At 41.8% G+C, this 20,568-nt stretch overlaps 1 protein-coding gene across 6 annotated transcripts in view; it reads left to right on the top strand.

Moving 5' to 3' along the window:
• NF2 (NF2, moesin-ezrin-radixin like (MERLIN) tumor suppressor) overlaps positions 1-20,568 on the top strand; it is an 84,723-nt gene that overhangs the window by 37,632 nt on the left and 26,523 nt on the right. For 4 of the 6 annotated variants that reach the window (XR_002787960.2, XM_003419073.4, XM_010598752.3 and 1 more), the window contains exons 5-10: positions 6,551-6,619; positions 7,504-7,586; positions 9,490-9,565; positions 12,025-12,159; positions 15,735-15,809; positions 18,507-18,620. Coding sequence is in view for 4 of the 6 variants with exons in the window: in XM_003419073.4 (XP_003419121.1) it covers positions 6,551-6,619; positions 7,504-7,586; positions 9,490-9,565; positions 12,025-12,159; positions 15,735-15,809; positions 18,507-18,620 (552 nt within the window). In the remaining 2 variants the exon portion in view is untranslated. Of the gene's footprint in view, positions 1-3,859; positions 3,943-6,550; positions 6,620-7,503; positions 7,587-9,489; positions 9,566-12,024; positions 12,160-15,734; positions 15,810-18,506; positions 18,621-20,568 lie in introns of those variants that run through there. The other 2 variants (XM_010598753.3, XR_002787961.2) reach the window with 2 other exon arrangements.

The following is a 20,568-nucleotide window of genomic DNA, read 5'->3' as shown; positions in this document are numbered from 1 at the left end:
CGTTGCCTTGATTCCAACTCATACTGACCCTATAGGACAGTTTCCAAGGAGTGACTGGTGGTTTCAAGCTGCCAAACTTTTGGTTAGCAGATGAGCTCTTAACTACTGCATAAAGCCATTTCCCTGTGATGCTAGAAAAATTAATAAGATACTCTTGACTTCTTAGCTCACTTTTTTGGATAGATACGATTTAATTTCAGATCAAACCTAGGAAGTAGTTATCCTGCCATTTGAAGGGGAAAAAAAGGTCTGTACCTGCTGGTCAAAACAACAGGAGTCAGTTTAATCATCTAATGACGAGGCTAATACCTGTTGAGTGTTCACCAGCCTCTCAAGGGTCAGAATCTGTCACAAATGTAGACACTAAAGCAGTTAGCTGCCCTCAGTGTCTTGCCCAAGGTCATTTGGGCAATCTTGGGTAAGGCTAAGGGCAGAATCCATGACTTTGGGGTTATATTTTGTGCCTCCCCTGTTTCATCAATGAAATGGATTGACGCAGTGGCTACAACAGTGGGCTGAAGCATAACAACGATTGTGAGGGTGTGGCAGGACGGGAGAGTGTTTCATTCTGTCGTAAATAGGGTCGCTGTGAGTCGGAACCCACTTGACGGCATCTAACAACCGACAGCTATTCCACTGCCCTGAAAAATGAGTAATTGAGAAAACAGAAAATGGGCCTTGACTCAACTAAAACATATGCTTCCTTTTATGCTTTGATTAAGAATATTAATAACAGGAAAAATGTGTCCTTTCAATCAGTATCACCCTGACAATGATGAAGCAGTCGTTGTCACTTTCATTAAATCCAAGCACTTCCTGGCTTGGCGTTGAGTTCCTTTTCAGCACACTTTCTCTCCAGCTAAGAGGAGACCCAAGCTCTCAAGGTCGCTACCTCTCTTGAAGGGCTTCAGTCTGAAAGGCTACATTTTCTGTGCATGGATTTCAGGCCACAAATTCAAACACCACCTGTGTATGTGGGGGGGAATACTTTTCAGGGAACAAGCAGATGTTTGCTTAAACAGATTTAATTGTAGGAAAGCCCTACTAATTTGGAGATGAAAGTGATTCACAGACAGCATATGTGGTTCATATGGAGGAGACTATTGGATTTTTTCCGGTATAAATTTTCAGAATCTTACAAAAAAAGATAACGTGTGGCTTAGAGTCTGTATTCAGGAAACTAAGGATTACTATAACATGCTTCCAGTCTCTTAATAAGATCGTACATGTTTTAGCGTTTTGCTGTTTTATAAAGTGTTATACCATGAATATTTCATAGCCAAGGCTTGAGACTATTATGCCTTTTTTGCACATCAGTAATTTAAGGCTCAGAAAGAATTAGTAAGTTGTCCAAGGTTACAGTACTTGTATGTAACATTATTTTTATGGAGTTTTAGCCCACTTTTTTTAAAAAATTGTTGTGAACATATATGTAACAACGTTTGCCAGTTCAGCATTTTTTAGGTGAACAATTTAGAGTCATCAGTTACATTAACTTTTTAAGGAACTGCCAAACTGTTTCCCACAGTGGCTGTACCATTTTGCATTCCCACCAGCAATGGATAGGTGTTCCAGTTTCTCTACATTTTTGCCAACATTTGTTTTCCTTTTTTGTTTACTTGTTTGTTTTTATCTTAGCCATCCAAGTGGAAGTGAAGTGGTATCTCATTGTGATTTTGATTTGCATCTCTTAATGGTATAACTTCATATCGGAATCAACTCAACGGCAATGGGTTTGGGTTTTTTGGAATGGTACAGCCAAGGAGCCCTGGTGGCACAGTGGTTTAGCGCTCGCTGCTAACCAAAAGGTCAGCAGTTAAACCCACCAGTTGCTCTGTGGGAGAAGAATGTGGCAGTCTGCTTCCATAAAGATTATGGCCTTGGGAACCCTATGGGGCAGTTCTCCTCTATCCTGCAGAGTTGCCACGAGTTGAAATTGACTCAGCTGCACTGAGCTTGGTGTTGATAATGATTTAGCCCACTTCTTGAAGGGCTTGAGGCAGAGTGTAACAAGTGAGTGGAGGCAGGACAAGAACCCTGGTCTTTGGGTTGCCTAACTCGGCACTTTGCTCTTGCCCCACACTGCCTGGTGCGTGAGGGAGGTCTATAGGTAGCACATGCTACTTTTCACAAAGTTCTAGTTTGATTTACATGATCACATTAGTCCAAGCTTTTCAGTAAATCATACCAGTTCCTTCTATTATATTCAGTTGGTTTTTTTCCACAACCTTTCTGGAACAGAAAGGAACTTCAGAAGTATGGAAGGGAAAGTGAATTGAGCTCATTAACACATGGAATGTAATTATGAGCAAATGTATTCATTACAGCATTTCAGCTATTTGAATGGTATAAAGGAAGAAAAAAAATTTTTTTTTCCTTAAGACCCAGTTAATTCCAAAGCATAAAGAAACAATTACCCTCAAAGTATAAATACAAACATAAATCACATAGTTCAGTTAACAAGAACCATATTTCTTGGTTGGAGTTTGAGTTATGTTTGAATCAAAAGTATTGGCTGGGTTTTTTTGGTCCAGTTGCATGAGATACCAAGCCATATTGCAATGTTTAAGCCACCTGTTGGATTTCATATCGATAATTTGTTGCTTGAAACTTGTATTAAAAATGACTTTGAAAGAGAATGGTGTGTAATTTGCCAGTCGTACAATGCTGCCTGCAAACGCCTAGTGTTCAGAAGAGAGAGAGGAGTGGTAAGAGATGAGATATGTGAAATACAGGTGGGGAGTGGCAAGAGTTGAGGCTAGAGAGGTCTGGAGGGGGCCAGATTGTAAAATGTCTTAACCTTATCCTGCGGGTGATGGAGAGCCAGTGAATGGTTCCTAGTTAGACAGATCCCTTTGGTAGCTATATGAAGGACAAGTTGTAGTGAGACAAGTTTCGAAACAGGGAGACCAGTTAGAAGGCTGTGGCGGTTGTCCTTGTTAGAGACCATAAAGTTCAGACCTCGGGCAGTGGTCAGATAAATGCCAGGAGACTGACTTAAAAATATTCAGGAGGTGAAGTTCATATAAATGGTGCTATACTTTGCATATCCTCCTACAAATTGATTTTTTTCTTCTGCTCGCCATTGATTTTGAGATTCACCAGTGTTGTATGTGTGGCTGTAGTTGGTTTTAACTGCTGTATGGTAGCCCACTGACGACTAAACTGTTTATGTATCCATTTCCCTTCTGAGGGAGAGGCAGATTGTTTGCACTTTTTGCCCATGATAGACGGCGCTTTACTGAAAATCCTTATATATGACTCCTTGTGTACCTGAGCAAGAGTTTTTCCCCCCAAGATAGACTTCTAGAAGTAGAATTGCATGAGACGGACAAAAGACATGTCCCTTAATATAACTCTTGAGCTTATAAGAAAAAAAACAAACAGTAGAAAAATGGGTGTAAGAGATATGAACTGGCACTTGATAGAGAAAAAGAGAATGGCCAGTAAATAGGAAAAGATGTTCAATCTCACGAGTAAACAGGAAAAAGGAAAACTAAAGCAATAAGGTAACCTTTCAAACCCATAAGATTGGCAGGGATAACCACAGCGTTGGCACTCCTTTACTGCCTAGGGAATGTGACCCAGCATAACCTCTTTAGAGCGATGGGTGTGGTAGGGGCTGGTCAGGTTGAGGAGGCAGCTTGCCACCCACTCAGTCCCAGAAATTCTATTTCTAGGTGGTTTCTCCAAAGGAACTCCACCTGTACAACGTACCCCTTTCACTGAAAACTGTCAGAATAGCCCGATTTAGTGACCAGTAGGTGGCAGGAATATAACTTTTTTTTTCTGTGTATGTATTAATCAAGTGTTTATGTTTCGCCAAATCCAGTTCAGAGCTTTTGATCTAATTTTCCAGTACCTGTAGACAGAGAAAATGATTTAACACCCAGAAGGAGCCTCTGTTTAACCTACGAATTGACTCCAAGAGTCCTTTAAACGGTAAATTCCCTTCTTGAATTTAGATTTGATTGGTTTATATCAGGGATAAATCCAGGTTTTGTGGGCCCTGGAGTTTCTATAATTTGGGAGGCTGTCTTTAATGCAAGAATACCAAATTATGAATATAAAATTAGGACCAGGCCTGTGCAGGCACAGAGACCTGGAATCCAAGCTTCATTAGCTTCACGGTAAATTCACTGCTGGTTATGTTATCAGAATGCAGTTCTTACATAAAAGGATGGGGAACTGCCATCTTTATCGATGGGATGGTATGACTTTCTTCTATACTCACCAACTACCACAATTGAAGGATTTTTTTTTTCTTCCTTCGTTTTTAAAAGAGACATTTAAGAGCAGATACACACATCAAAGTGGCTTTAATGTTGTGAGTGGGGGTTAGCCCAGTGGAGAAGCTCTTTCAGCAGGGTCTCTGCCCACCTCTGCACTGCTCAGATGTAATGGATTGATTAATGGAGTAGCAGGGAGCTCAGGATAATAATGTGGGGAGTTAATCTTGCAAGCCTTTGGAACCCAAATTTATAATGTTAACTTTGTGTATCTGCTAACTTTTGTATTAGAGTTTGGTCAGCTCTGATGAAAGGTTGCAAATGCAGTTAACACGGCTTTCTGTAGCCTCCTATCCGTTCAGAAATCCGAGAGGCAGATAACAATAAGAGAGGATAACAACAACAATAAGAATACCTGACTTACATGCTCTACCTGGGTGTCTTACTTCATCCTCAGCACCCATATGAGGCAGACACGATTATGACCCCTGCTGTCCAGATGAGGAAGCTAAGGTTTAGAGAGAGGGTGCCTTCCTCAAGGCCTCAAGGCAATACTTCAGAGCCTCTCCTGCAATATATCCTTTAATGCCACTGCTTTCATCTGACAGTTAAGAGAACACAGAGAGGTGATACAACCTGAGTTTTATCTTTGGACATCAGGTTGTATTGAGAGCTTATATGTCAAGCATAGTTTTAAAAATTTTATGGGTATTAGTCCATTTAAAGCCCATAAGAGTTCTATAAGCACTGTTATTATCCCATTTAACAGATGAGAAAACTGAGGTGCAAAAATTTCCAGGGTTACATAGCTAATAAGTCCAAGAGCTGGGATTGGACCTCCAGAGTCACGCTGCTACCCATGCTGTACAGCTGCTTCTTCAAAGAGTACAGTTAAAGCTCTGTACAGTTTCTGGCTTGTCAGCCTCTCAGGACTTCTCAGAGATTGAGAGAAATTGGGCTACTTCAGTTTTTCAAGTGAAAAAAAGCCCAGACGGAGTTACAAAAACTGTGGCATATTTAAAATGTTTAAATTTGACAAATTTCTTTAACTTGCACAAAAGCCAATGCAATATAATTCTGCTGTTCACAGATAATTTTAGGAGATTCATGAAAAATAATAATTCATGAGGCTTTTCCAGGGTGGTATGGTAATAAGGCACGATTTAAAGTTGGTGAACATCTTTCAGTCTTATGAGAGTCTCTCTGTACAGTCTGGTATACAAGTTCATTTAGAGAACATACCAAAAGTCTGACTTGATGCTCTTTGAGAATGAAAGGGTGGGGCAAATTCCTGACTCAATTTGGTGATAGATAGAGCAGACAGCTTAGTGTCTGACCTTTTCTTTCTTTTTCCAGTATTGATGACTACAGGGATAAATGCTTAGAGAAGGTTACGCTACAATACTGAGCTTTGGTATTTTTGGTCAGAAGAAAAGCCACTGATGAATTGTGCATGTAAAAATTGTTGAATTCGCAAATGTTTTGTTACATATACTTTTACCACAATTAAAAAAAAAAAAAAAACCCACAGAGAAAAGAAAAGCCACTGAGTGATACTTGGAAGGGATACGCTTTAATTCTGTATTCTACTATGTTGTGTTTTACAGGTAGTGTGTTTTTAAAAAAATCTTCCTTTTTTATTCGTTCCTGGTCAACCTGAAGTTTTCTAGGCAAGAGAGGAGTTTTTTTTTTTTTTTAATCAGAAAATAAATTTCAAAGTCATTGACCCTGGATGAGGAAATTAAAATGCAGAGCCCCACTAGTGGCTTGCTCTATGACTTTAGGGAAATCAGTTAACTTTTTACTTATGTCTCATATTGACAACAGATTTTCCAAAGCATTTTTCAGAGTTGTGAAAGATACTAAAAATATTGCCTGTATTATTCCCAGCTCTCAGCTAGCAATTCGTTCCAATTACCAGCCACTTAGAAGCATTTGTATCGTAAATAGGTAAGACTCTTATCGCACGCTGCTTATCACAATTTTCACAATTGTGTTCTGTTGTTTCATTTCAAAAGCTAATGTTTCTGTAGTAACTGCTTTCTTTGAGGGTTAGAAAACATGGCCACATTTCTAAACAAATGTCACATTCTTATTAGCACATCACCCTTCCATCCCTTACGGGATTATGCAACTCTGTTCATAGATATAATCAGCTTTGTATTTTCATTCAAGGATAACAAACTAGCAAGGGTGAAATCTTGACTTGTCATCAAAATTGAATTGCTCCTTGGAATGGAGAGGCAATGAGGATCAAGCTATGTTCAGAAAAGGCAGTTAGAGAATCTCAATTGCCTGCTTTCCCTTTCTTCTCCCCCCAGTATGGTGACTATGACCCTTCTGTTCACAAGCGGGGATTTTTGGCCCAGGAGGAATTGCTTCCAAAAAGGGTAAGAAATCAATCTGAGGTCTACTGTAGCCTATAGGGGATGACTTAGCAGATATATGGTATAAAAGAAAGCTAACCGAAGGACTTGAAGGAACAGTGCAAGTATGTGGCAAGAAGATTTTAATAAATATTTTGTAATAAATTTTGAATAAAGAGTATGCAGTCTCTGTTAAGAATATTATAAAGGCAAGGTTCATGGAGTTGGTCTGGGATTGCCAGGACTAGCCTGGCCTACAAATGTTCCCCCCATGTGGTCATTTCCTTAAAGGTGGTTGAGCGTCGTTGATTCCCAGGGAGGAGTGTGCAGCAGTGTGTGTTCAGATGGGGAAGTGAGCTGTTTACAGCTGTGCTGGGTGGATAAAGAAGATGAGTTGGGGGTGGGCGTTGTGGTTTTTAATCATCAGCGTTGTTCATCTTGTTCATTAGCTGCAGAAGCAGGCCCTCCCTCCCTTTTGCTGCTTCCAATTTCATAGCTCCACTCATCTGTCACTGGGTAATAAAGCCTGCTCCTCACTTTTTGCTGACTTTACCTGTTCATTTGATGGCTTCTGTGCAGGCGAAGGCAGCAGCACACACAGCCTGGCCCTGGTGGCCCAGGGATAGTTAGTCTTGCCCCCTGACCACGCTCTTCCATCAGAGATGGTCTCTAGGGTACACAGCCCAGGAAAGAGAGGGAGCTAGGCTTGAGTAATAGTGCAGCTTTCCAAGTTGTTATCCCCTTGAATGGTGCTCGTTTACACACCCACGTCTGACTGTCTCCTGGTGTGTGGCTTTTTAAAAATAGCTGTGTTGTTTTATAAAAACGACACATGATCCTAAAAATGTCAAACAATACCAAAACTTTCTTTGTGTGTGGTTTTTTTATTTTGCTCTATTTTTTGGTAGGTAATAAATCTGTATCAAATGACTCCGGAAATGTGGGAAGAGAGAATTACTGCATGGTACGCAGAGCACCGAGGCCGGGCCAGGTGAGCTGTTGCTTCTTGTTTTACATTTCTTAATGGACTTTTGTTGTTCTTTTTTTTTAAGAACTACAAAAATAGGACATGCTTGTTGAACAAAATGCAGTATAGAAGTATATAAAAGAAAGGGGAGAGCCAGAAGTAATGCAGGCCTTCAGTTTCGTGAGTGTGTCCTCGCAGTACCCGGCTGTTCAGTGGGCCTGCGCATGCGTGCATATTTATTCTTCCTGTCGGGATGTACAGACCTGCGTTTGTGGGTAGTTTAGTTTAATTTTAAGAATGCTCTTGTATGGGTAACTTTTGTATCCATTCTGTTGACGACTTTTTTTTTTTACAAAAAGGTCTGCCATGAACAGTCTTGTATGTCGATATACATTTGTGTGAGTAGTTCTGAGGGTCAATTCTTTAGAAGAAGAGCTGCTGGGTCAAAGGATGTGAGCAGTTTGCATTTTGTCAGGGGCCACTGAATTGCTCTCCAAAAAGATTGTACCTATATATGTGCCCATCAGCCGTGTCTCTGAGTGTGTTCTTGCCCTCCCCCCCATTCTCTCCTGGACTCTTGTTTGTATCATTCTAATATATGTAATATAAAAGGTGAAAATTTATATTTTATTGTTTTAACGAACATTTCTCTGATCACTTTTGGAGTTCAACGTCTTTTCCTTAACCTTTAAAATTTTTTTACTCTTCTTTAAATCAACTACTCTCACGTGCTTTTTTTTTTTTTAATGAATCATTCATGCTGAAAAGTGGTCAAAATCATAAGTTTACTGCTGGGTGAATTTTCACAAAGTGAAAATAGCCCTTGACACCAGGCGAAGAAATAGCACATGACCCCCCGCTCCTTCCCAGTCACCCCTCTTCATTGCTCCCCAAAGGTAACTAAGCTCCTGATTTCTAACTCCGTTAGATTGGTGTTGCCTGTTTTTAAACTTCAGATAAATGGAATCAGACAGTTTCTATTTTTTGTGTCTCACTTGTTTTACCCAGCATTGGATTGGGAGATTTGGGCTGTGCCATGTAGCAGTAGCTTTCTCATTTTCAGTGCTGTGTAGAATTCAAAAACTTTGTGTTTTTGATCTGGGAATATGCCACAAATTATTTATCCGTTCCACAGTTGACACCTTTCCAGAGTGATTATACCAATTTACAAGAAAAGTGTGTGAGATTTCTTGTTGCCCTACCGGCCCACCAACACTTGGTGTTAACCTCAGGTTGAATTTCAAAAATTCATTTGAGAGCATTTTGAGATCAGGAAGAGGACAAGGTCATAGGGATACTTCAGCTTAATATTTCAATATTGTACCAGTTTGGGAATTCCCTGCAAGCCATTGCAGCTTCACAAGCTTACATTAAATTTGCTTGATAACTTAGAAGTAGGTGGCCGGGTATGGGTTTTACAGCCCAGGTATCTCTTGCTGTAATCACCAATAATACCCAAAGAAATAAAACCAGGAAGGTAACTCTCAGGTAGCTTGCAGAGAGAGTTGTTTCACTGCCAAAACCTTCTAGCTGAAGAAAGTACAAGTAGGATAAAGTTGTAACTTAAATACAATTTAAACATCCAGGTACATTTGAGGGGAGAACATAACATGCCGCGTGCTTGTCTTGAATGACTTAAGATGAGTGTCATTATTTACCAAGGGCAAAGTCTGAAATTGAAGCCAGGAGACACTGTAATGAATCTGTGCTCTTGTTTTTATGGGGATGGGAAATAACTGCCTGACCTCGGTGTGTTTAATCAAGCAGGCATTGGGAAGAGCTTGGCCAATGTCTGCTCTGGCTTGTGTCTGCTGCCAGGGATGAGACTTCAGAGGAAGACTAGGTCGCGAAGGCCCGTTGTGGCAAGTGCCGCCCCCACATTCTCTCTTAGCTCTAGTGATGACAGTCTCTTTCCTTCTCCTTACAGGGACGAAGCAGAAATGGAATATTTGAAGATCGCTCAGGACCTGGAGATGTACGGTGTGAACTACTTTGCAATCCGGGTGTGTTGAAGTCTCTCCCTGGACCCTGTTCAATAAAGAGAGACTAAATTAGGGACGGGCTGCTAAAATGGGTTACTTCATCATTCCAGGGCAGATAGCACAGGCGACTCTTTTACAGTTCAGTAGTAAAGAAGAAAAGAGGAAGGGGAGAGAGGTCTTATAGCCTCATTTTCTATTTTGGACTTCAATTAGATAATAGGTAATTAAGTATCAGTTGAGCCTTGAGGGACTGGGGCCTGGTTCTGCGCTCAGCACAAACTTGTTGGAATGCACTGAGTGTAACACTTGATTATTTCTGGTGCTGTGAGATCTTGGCCCACAGGGAGCAGCTGTAAGTGCCTTCTTGCCACAGAGCACAAGGAGAATAAGGGCTGCTTTTATAGATTACTAATTTGTTTGGGTGGGGAATCTTGTTCTCACTGTGAAGTTAATTGTTTTTCTATCTAGACCATTAATAGTCAACAGTCCTCTGGGAAGTCCCTGCACCTGCACCCAGAGACATATTTGGTCCCCGGGCCTCTGGAATGTCTTTCTGCCGTGGGTCAGCTGCTGAACGCAATGTGTGGGCAGCTTTTTCCAAAGGAGTACATGTGATTTGCTGAAGTATTTCATTGCTGGTTCCAAAATGCAGATGGAAGAGACCTTAAAAAACTGTCCACAGTGGTCTGCCTTTCTTATCTTAGTTATAGTTGGCTTTCCACATTTGGGTTCCTACAAATTTCGTATAAAATTTGGATAAATTGAAACATACTTTAACTTAATTCATTTGCTTTCTGAATACAGATTTTTACAGACTACTTTGCATAAAATAAGGTACACTGAAATGTCATGCTATTTCATAAACAAGTGTCTAAAAGATGTTCCATGATAATACAGAAGGTTATTTTCTAAAGTTCTGTGAATTTATATTTGCTTCTTTAAGCTCACACTGATTTAACGCTTTTCTGTGGTTTTTGTCAGCTTGACTCCACTTGCCCTATGTGCCCACCACCTAGATTCTAGAAAACTAGAGTTTTATAGTCCTTAATAAGCCGTTTCTTATTAGGGACTATTTCTCCATCAGCCAAACTGAAATATACTGTAATTTTGTATGTGTGTTTCTTATATTGAGCTATAGACAAAACTAATGGGTGTTTTAGTGTTTCTTGTTTCTTTCCAGAAAGTTTATCATTAACTGAGGAAGATATGTGCTTAAAACATTCTAAGAGTCTGCGTGAGCCCCCACCTCTCTCCTTTTAAGTGATGGAGCCATCATGATAGGAGCAGAGGACAGATTTTTTTTTTTTTTTTTAATACAAACTCAAGTCAGAAACATAATGCGATATCTCTTGTTTTCTAGTATGTACTGTAGATTTTAAAAGGACAAAGCCTTCTTGTGTTAACGCAATGGTTTTAAAAGCTGTGCAGCAAAAGAGAAATCTCACATGGTTTGGTGACGGTGCCTGACCTGAGGCTGTTAGAAGGAGTGAAAAAGATTGTCTTGGAGCACTCACTTCTCCATCCACACCTGCGTTTAGATTGGTCCTTCTCATCCTAGTCAGCACACCTTCTCAGTTTGCAAATCTGTTTCCCTGCCGTTGAGTCTTGGTTCAGTTTCCTTGTCATTGGCAAGGGAGGAGGTGCTGTGGTGTCCTCGTGCAGGCAGCTTCCTTGCATTGCTATAGGCGGGCCGGCCCCCAGTGCACCATGAGAGCCAGCCCAGCACACTTGCTTGCTTGCTTGTTATATTGTAGGTATAACATACATACAATAAATTCATTCATTTTTAAACAGCTTTATTGAGGTCATACTTCACATACAATTTGTTTTGATAATCTACTTTTTTCAACATTTTATTATGAAAATTTGCAAACATACAGAAAAGCTGAAAGAATTTTACAGTGAGCACCCATATGCCCACACCTAGATTCCACAGTTAACATTGTACTATACTTGCTTTATCACGTCAATACTACATTTTAGCATTCAACAAGAGCATTCAACCCCAGCACTTAGTGTTTCTGTTAGTCCAACAACTTTTAGCACAAGAAATAGTGCCACTGATTTTTATCCTGCACTTCTGATAACTTGGTTATTTAGTTAGAGTTTGAGCTTTCTGGTGAATGAATTGCTTCTGTGTAAATCATTTACATAGAGAGAAATGTTCTTTGACATTTCTCTCTATGTAAATGATTTAGAGACAACACTCAGATTCCCCCTACTTTAGCCATCTAGCCAGTGACTGAAGCCCCCAGTAACTGTTCCAAGGGACAAGTGAGTCACAAGAACAGTACAGTTTTGCCTCTGCCTGCCCCAGTTCAGGAAGCTGAGACCCCCTGGGTTATGAGACAGTTGCGACTTTTGTTGGGACCAGTTGAAACTTGTCATATGTAATAGTGTGTGCCAGGTTCTTTGGAAAGTTGAAGAAAATGTCACGCCTCAGCTGGAGCTGATAGTTGCTCTTCTTTTTGGATCTACAGAATAAAAAGGGCACAGAGCTACTTCTTGGAGTGGATGCTCTAGGGCTTCACATCTATGATCCTGAGAACAGGCTGACCCCCAAAATCTCCTTCCCGTGGAATGAAATCCGAAACATCTCATACAGCGACAAGGAGGTAGGACATGTCTGTACTGCAAGTGCCGCTGTGGCCCAGGGACAGGGCAAGGGGTTTTCTCATCTCCCTGCTTGTCTGGAGCTTCCCCAGCCAGGCCATCCTCCTTGTATCAGGAAAGTCCTTGAATTCACAGGCTTTTGGGTTTGGGTTGTTGATTGTTATAGCATTTACAGAATAGTAGAGGCATCCTTATTCACAGGGCATCACTAAAGCCCACCGCTGACTAACAAGAGGCTGAGAAGCTCAGCTTGTCAGGACCAAACCCCCAAAAACAGTACAATACACAAACCAAAAAAGTAGCGTCTTCTTATTACTTGGCTTTCTATTTCTGGTGAGAAATTTTCTTTGTATTTTAAGTTTGGTATATATTCAGCCCCCTCTCTGTGTCCAGAGCTTGATACATGTGGTGGAGAAATATACGTATGTGTGTATGCATGTATGTGTGTATATCTCACCAAAGATGTAAGTGAGATTATAAGGCTAATATGCTTACAAGAATTTGAGAATAATTAAGTTCAAATAACATAAATAAACACTCTTAGAATTCAAATATTTCTGTGTAGGATGATCTTTCCCGAATACTGTAATCCCTCCTTCCCTTCCCTTACCCTCCCCTCCCTTCCCTTCTCTTCCCTTCATCCATCCATCTCTCCATTCATTCTTCATTTATTTAAAAGGAATTACTGCACAATAATTGCCCAATAATCTGCTTTGTGTTGAGTTTCATAAGAGAAACACAGATGTAGAAGACCCAGTCTCAGTCCTGAGGGAAGTTGTCGTCAAGTAAAGATTCAGCCGCGGTGTAAGGGATGAATTAGGAAGATGATGATGTAGTGCTTTTCTGCGCACAAGCACTCTCACCCGGACTCTCTGACTTAATCCTCATAAGAACACTCTCATAATGTGGAGGCCATGTTTTCATTATGTCTGTGTCACATCAGGAAGTGGTAATGCAGAGGGATTAAGTGACCTGGGTCTGGTGAGTGGCCTAGCAGGTGCTGAGAGCCAGGCTAACTGGTGCCACATCCCCTGCTTTCCCAGGGAGCGCAGAGCAGTGGGCCCTCAGGGCACAAGAGGAATTGGCAGGAGGCCAGGCCTCTGGCCTGGGCCTTGCTTGGTGGCTTTTACTGGCTCTTGCACACCCAGGACACAGCAGAAAGTGAGCAACAGTGATGACTTAAATCATCAATTGCAGAGTCCCCACCTGTGAGCAGATTGCCTGTTTTCTCTTTCTTTGTAGCATTTTGAGGAAAGGAACACCAGGCCCCTGGTTTCCAATTCATGGTTGAGATCCATTCAAACACTCTTGAGACAGATTGAGTTTCTTACTTTGAAACATTCTGGCTTTGAAATTTTTCTACGTAGTTAGCCCAGGAGATGAGCTTTTAGGTATTTGTGTTTTAAAGTGCTCACACTCAAAGCTCCACAAGACTGAAGGCAGTAGGTGTGCCACGGTATGGTGGTTTTTCATCTCCAATTTCATAAAATCTGTTCGCTGTACATGCACACATTGTGTGCTAAAGGCTCCCCAAACACTCATTCTTCAAAGAACCCAGGGATTAAAGTCTGCCCTAGAAGGGATTGACTCAATAAACTCTAATATACCCTCTCCAGGGGTCAGGTACAGTCATGTTCTATCATGTCAATAACTCATGCAGTAAGAGGGCCCCAAGCTGACTTGACATTATAGGAAGTAGTCTCGGTAGTTATGCATGACAGCTGAGCTGTCAAAACAGAAACATTAGTTTATTTTAAGTGATCCATTGATTCTTTGTATGTGCTCTGGCATGGCACAGAGCCTGTGGTTTCCCCACTACTTGTGGTTTCCCACTGACAGCTCTGGGGTTTGATAGCAAGGCCAAAAATAAGCTCACAGAATTCACAAATAGCCGTCTACATAAGAGCAATACTGCTTTTAAGTTAACTTTGCACAAAGCTAAACAAAGGATCATTTTTTGCCCTCAGTATGCTAACTTTCTTATTGGACAATATAGCATGTGAAAGAAATGTCCAAGAATATATCTTCCCAAGCATATTTATCTGCTTAGCAAGTCTTTCTTGGAAATGAGTGTCCACTTTTAAGTGCATCATTGAAATCTGGTATCTCACTGGTCCCACCAGGGAAGGTCAAGAGAGGTGGTTGCCGTTTGTACTTTATAGCTTCCTGGTCTAATGGCCTGGCCTTGGGTTCTTCAACTAAGCTACCAAATTATCTATTCCTTTCTCTCCCCTTCAATTTCAGGAGCTCTATTTTTCTTTTCTATTGCAATCAGTTCTTCAAATTTGCTTTATGCCTTCTAATAACAGCTTTCATCCAGTTATCCCTATTTTCACACACATGAGGAATGTGCTTCTTAGTTCAGTCGAGTATAGGAGACCAAATGGACGACACCTGCCCAAAAGCAAAGATGAGAAGGCAGGAAGGGCAGGAAAACGGGACGAATGGACACAGGGAACCCAGGGTGGAAACGGGGAGAATGCTGATACATTGCGGGAATGGCAGCCAATGTCACAAAACAATTTGTGTGTAAATTTTTGAATGAGAAACTAATTTGCAGTGTAAACGTTCACCTAAAGCACAAGTAAAATTAAAAAAAAAAAAATTTTTTTCCCCATGTTCAGAAACTCTAAGTGACTCCTTATGTCCTGTCATGTCAAATCAAGACCCTCCTGACTGTCTTTTATTCCTCACTGTCCCCTGCCTCCACCCCATGTAAACCTGTTTGTTATCTGGGTCCTCTGCTTCTTCCCCCTCAAGTCCTTCTTCTCTCTTTCTCTTTCTCTGTCTCACGCACGCACACACGCAACACAAACACACAGTGTTCATTTCCCCATCTCTGCCTTTATGTCTATTGCTTGCACTGTGCCCCTCCATCCCACTTTTTAATTTCTCTGTCATATTCTTCCCAAGACCAGATTAAGTCCCCTCCTGCTTAACTTAGATCTACTCTGAATTCCCAGGACACTGGTGATTTTGTATCACATACCACAACCAAAACCAAACTCAGTGCTGTCGAGTTGATTCCGACTCACAGCGACCCTATAGGACAGAGTAGAACTCCCCCATAGAGTTTGCAAGGAGCGCCTGGCAGATTTGAACTGCTGACCCTTTGGTTAGCAGCTGTAGCACTTAACCACTATGCTACCAGGGTTTCCTTGTATCACATAACGAGGCACTAATTTATCATGTTATTTCTTGAGTAATTAACTGTTGTTAGTCTGGTGTCAACTGGATGGTGAGCTTCATGAAGGTTCATGCCTTAGACTTGGTGGTGGCCCTCCCAGTGCTGGGCTCCAGGTTGGGCCCACAAGGGTTCTTCTTTCAGTTACCGAGCATCCCTTCCACACACCCGCACTGAAGATGGTGGCAGAGGGCACACATCATAGGATCTGAACTTGCACGGCGTCAGGCATGGCGCTCCTCAGGGGCTTCTGCTTCCCCTTGGTTTAGTGCCTGAGCACCCAGAAGCAAAGACCGGGCACAGCCTTATGCTGGTTCTTTGGCAGTGTGGTTTTTGTGGAATTTCCCATTTTAGGCTGTTTGTCTGAAACTGTTCTTTGCTTCCTCCTTTCAGTTTACTATTAAACCGCTGGATAAAAAAATTGATGTCTTCAAATTTAACTCCTCAAAGCTTCGCGTTAATAAGCTGGTAAGTGAGATCCTGGTTTTTATTACTTAGAACTGTAGTTTTTCTGAGAAATTGAATGCTTCTTTCCAAAGAGTTATCAGAGTGCTATCTTGTGAGGCATAGAATGAGAGCTTACCTGGGGCATGCTTTGCTGATAGGCCTTGAATGACTCTCCTCTTAGCTTAGCCTAAAGAGTCAAAGCTAAATTTTGTGATGAGAAATTTTTTTTAATTATTTATATTGAAGTCCTTCCTACATGTGAAAAGATAAAAATAATGTATATATAAGTATATAAAGGGAACCCGGAAACCCTGGTGGCATAGTGGTTAAGTGGTATGGGTGCTCACCAAAAGGACTGTGGTTCGAATCCACCAGCTGCTCCTTGGAAACTCTATGGGGCAGTTCTACTCTGTCCTGTAGGGTCACTATGAGTCGGAATCGACTCAACGGCAACAGGTATAGGTATATAAAGGGAACCCTGGTGGCACAGTGGTTAAGAGCTCGGCTGCTAACCAAAAGGCTGGCAGTTCGAGTCCACCAGCAGCTCCTTGGAAACCCTATGGGGCAGTTCTACTCTGTCTTACTGGTTCACTGTGAGTTGGAATCAACTCAACGGCAGCAGTGTTAAGGTATAAAGGATAATGAAAACGAATACCTGTGTAACCGCTAGCCAGCTTTAAGAAATAGCATGCTCCTAATACTGTTGAAGAGGAGCCCTGGTAGCACAGTGGTTAAGCACTTGGCTGTTAACTGAAAGGTCAGCGGTTCGAACCCACCAGCCGCTCCTTGGGAGAAAGATGTGTCAGTCTGCTTCTGTAAAGATTTATAGCCTTGGGATTCTACTCTGTCCCATAGCATCACTGAGTCGGAATTGATTTGACAGCAACAGGTTTGGATTTTGGTTTTGGTAATGCTGTTGAAACTCTTCCTCTTAGCACCCTGCTGGTCTTCTCCTTTCCCCTCTGAGCTGTGTTTATTATCCCCTTGCTTTTATCAGAATTTTATTTCAAGTGTACAGTTTAACAACAAGTGTACAGTTTAAGTTTTGTATGGTTTTGAAACTAATATAAATGGTATAAACTGTATTCTGTCACTTATCCTCTTTTTGTTTTATCTATGTTGATACTTGAAGGGATGTCCGTTCATTTTCACTGCTGTATAAAAAAAAAAAATTTTTTTTTTCTATAGTATCCTGATGTACGACTATACCGTAACTTATTCATTCTCTTATTAATGGGCATTTGAGTAGTTTCCACTTCTGTGCTGTTTTAACAAGGCAGCCATGAACATTCTTGTACCTGCCTCCTGGGGCGCATGGGCAATAGTTTCTCTAGAGTCTAGAGTGTATACGTAGGAGTAGAAGTGCAGGACCATAGCGTATGTTCCAATTCAAGATTATGCTGAAGGTGAATCAATTCACAGACCCAGCAGCAGTGGGTGAGACGTCCTTTTTATACCTTCAGTACTTGTATTATTGAAGATATAAAACAAAATTTTTACCAACCTTGTGCATAGAAAATGGTATCTCACTGTCCTTTTAATTTGCATCTTCATAATTACTAATGAGATTGAACATGTTTCTCATATTTATTGGCCAGCCATGTTTTCTCTTATGGTGAATACTTGTTTCAGGTCTTCTGCCACTTTTCTATTGGATGGTTTGTTTGTTTTCTTCATTGGTTATATCTTCTCCTGCTTTGTGACTTGTGTTCTTTTTTCTACTTTTTTAATATCTTGATGAACAAAAATTTTTTATTTTAATGTAGACAAATGTATAAATCTTTTCCTTAGTCATTTGTGCTTTTCATGTCTTGCTTGAGATTTTTCCTTATCTTATGATCATAAATGGATCCTTTTTGGTACAGTGGCTAAAGCACTCAGCTGCTAACTAAAAGGTTGGCGATTCGAACCCACCAGCTGCTCCTTGGGAGAAAGATGTAGCAGTCTGCTTCCATGAAGATTTATGGCCTTGAAAAGCATATGGGGCAGTTCCGCTCTGTCCTACAGGGGCGCTATGAATCATAAGCAACTCAGCAGCAATTAACCAAAAACCAAACCCAGCGCCATCGAGTCGATTCCGACTCATAGCGACCCTATAGGACAGAATAGAACTGCCCCGTAGAGTTTCCAAGGAGCACCTGGCGGATTCAAACTGCCAACCCTTTGGTTAGCAGCCATAGCGCTTAACCACTACGCCACCAGGGTTTCCTCAACAGCAATAGGTTTTTTTTGTTTGTTTGTGGTCATAAAGATATTCTGTATTCTAAATGTTTCAAGGTTATGATCGTCACATTTAAGCCTTTAATCATCCTGGAATTGAGTTTTGTGTGGTGTGAGGAAGGGATCCAACTTATTTTTTTTCCACATGAGTAATTTACAGTTCCAGCCCAACTTACTGAATGGTGTTTCCTGATCTGCAGAGCCGTATGTCGACTTAGGAGAGTGAGATGCATCCAGAAGTATGATAAAGTGTCCCCTATTCCTCTCTTCACTTGTGATTTTTACCTCCTGGCATATCTGAGGGATCTTCATTTTGCATGTCTCCGGAGCATCAAGGACTAGAGGCATTAGTAAAACTTGGGTGTTCTACTCTACTCTTTCCTTTTCAGGTTTACAGCTACCATCAAGAGCCCTCAGACCAAGATGCTGTAGCTGGTAGCTGGTAAGCCAGGAAGTAAATTTGTGTGTTTAACACTTCTCCCGCTTTCTTGGCTGCAGATTCTCCAGCTATGTATTGGGAACCACGACCTCTTCATGAGGAGAAGGAAGGCTGACTCTTTGGAAGTTCAGCAGATGAAAGCCCAGGCCAGGGAGGAGAAAGCTAGAAAGCAGGTGAGCAAGACCTTGTCTGAACTGATGTTGTCGCTGCTTGGTCAGTCTCGGCCTGGGAGGCAAGGAGTGGTTGTGGGTTGGCAGGTGTCATTTGGCCATGGATACACCTGCTTTTATTTTATTCCTGTTGAATCTTATTGGCTGATGCCCAGCTGTAGGATGTCAGCTTTGGAGATGAAGAAGAAACTAATTGCAGATTTAGAAAGAAACCTCTTTAGTTATTTCTGTGCTTAAGTGAAGTTGGGTGTGATTAACACAGGTTTGGGAAGAGGTAGCTGACATGTGTGCATCCATCCATCTATCCATCCCTCTATCTTTCTTTCATTTTTCTGCCTACATGTCTCCTTCTCTAATTTAGATGGTGATAGAATGCCTGGCGTTTCAGTGCTTGCTGCTGGAATGCTAATTATACTCTGGCTGCACTTCCCACTGCAGGCTGCCTAGCAGCTCCTTACCCTCAGTGGGAGGGGCCAGAGTGAGGATCAGCTGACTGGACGAGCTGCATCATTGTTTTGTACTTGTAGACCTTTTCTCCTCACCGAAATCCACACAACTAATTTGACCCTCGCTGCTGAGACTATCAATTGTGTTTTTGAATGAACTATTAGATCGCAGTAGCAGCAGCTGCAGTCGGCTGCCCCCAGGACTTGCAGGCTCAGAAGTGTAATTAATCTGTGTGCTGCACTCTGACTTGTGTGCACTGGCGAGGCTGGCTTCCAGCCCCGGGAGTTAGATGGGAACGTCCGGTCTGATCCAGTATGCTTTCAGCGCTTCCTCTCTTCGCTTTCTGAGATGACAGCCATAGATCCACTCTTTGGGATCCTTTGGGAATGGGGGAATGGGTTTCATCAGACAAAGAAATGCTTCTGCGCCAGCACGGGGTCACAGGGGCACCTTCAAGAAGAGCTCTCTGACCTCCTTTCCAGCAGACAAAGCTTAGAAGTGAGAGATCTGAAAATGACAGGGAACATGTGGGCCGTGGGGCCCTGGCAGTGAATAGCATGAACGCCCCATGGACCTGCCCTGCTGGTAGAACAACAGAGGCCTATCCCCGGCAGCTTGGCGTCTGGGCAGCCACAGGTCAGGAGGCGCCATGGCCCAGCGGGGCAGACACTGATCTCACAGCCAGCTCTGACACTTTGTATGTAACAGTAGTGCATGACTTACCTTCCAGACCACAGTTTTCTCATCCTTTAAGTGGAGCTACTGAGACCTCTTTTCCCTGCCTCAGATGAAAGGGCAGAATGTACCTGGATGTTTTTGTACGTGATAAACTGCTTTGCCAATGGGGTAGAGGTCTCCGGGAAAGGATGACATTGGTAACTGAAGGGCATTGCCTGGTTCTTTTTCAAGTAGAGAATGACAGGGATGTAATAATCCACCTGGAATCCCTGGGTGGTACAAATGGTCGACACACTCCACTGCTAAGCAAAAGGTCTTCCAGTTCAAGTCCACGTAGAGGACTAGGAAAGGCCTGGCGACCTACTTATGAAAAATCAGCCTTTGAAAACCCTGCAGAGCACAGTTCTGCTGTGACACACATGGGGTCGCCGTGAGTCAGAATGACTTCACAGCAACTGGTTTGTGTGTGTGTGTGTGTGTGTGTGTGTGTTATTTCACCTAATGGAAATTAGAAACCAAATTGGCCAAGCTTTTCATTGACCTGCAAGAGGACAATTAGAGAAGAACATAACAGTATTTTATTGCGTGTCTTCGTAGTATTCTTTCAAGTTCTAATGCATTTTTTTGGCCTTATTTAGAAAAAGACCAGTTTTAGAAATCTGGTGTTATTAGAGTTTGGAGTAAGATTGAGCAAGAAATACATAGTTCAGCATGTTTTAATTATTTAAGGAAGAAATAATGCCATGGTCACTTCTGACTTCTGCCTTTTGCCTTCTGAACTCAGTTAGTACCCAAGGATCACAGAGAATAGCACTTGTGCTGTGCT

Source organism: Loxodonta africana, chromosome 19 (assembly GCF_030014295.1).
Source record: "Loxodonta africana isolate mLoxAfr1 chromosome 19, mLoxAfr1.hap2, whole genome shotgun sequence".
NCBI classification, from domain to species: domain Eukaryota; kingdom Metazoa; phylum Chordata; class Mammalia; order Proboscidea; family Elephantidae; genus Loxodonta; species Loxodonta africana.
This window is presented reverse-complemented; position numbering and strand designations above follow the sequence as displayed.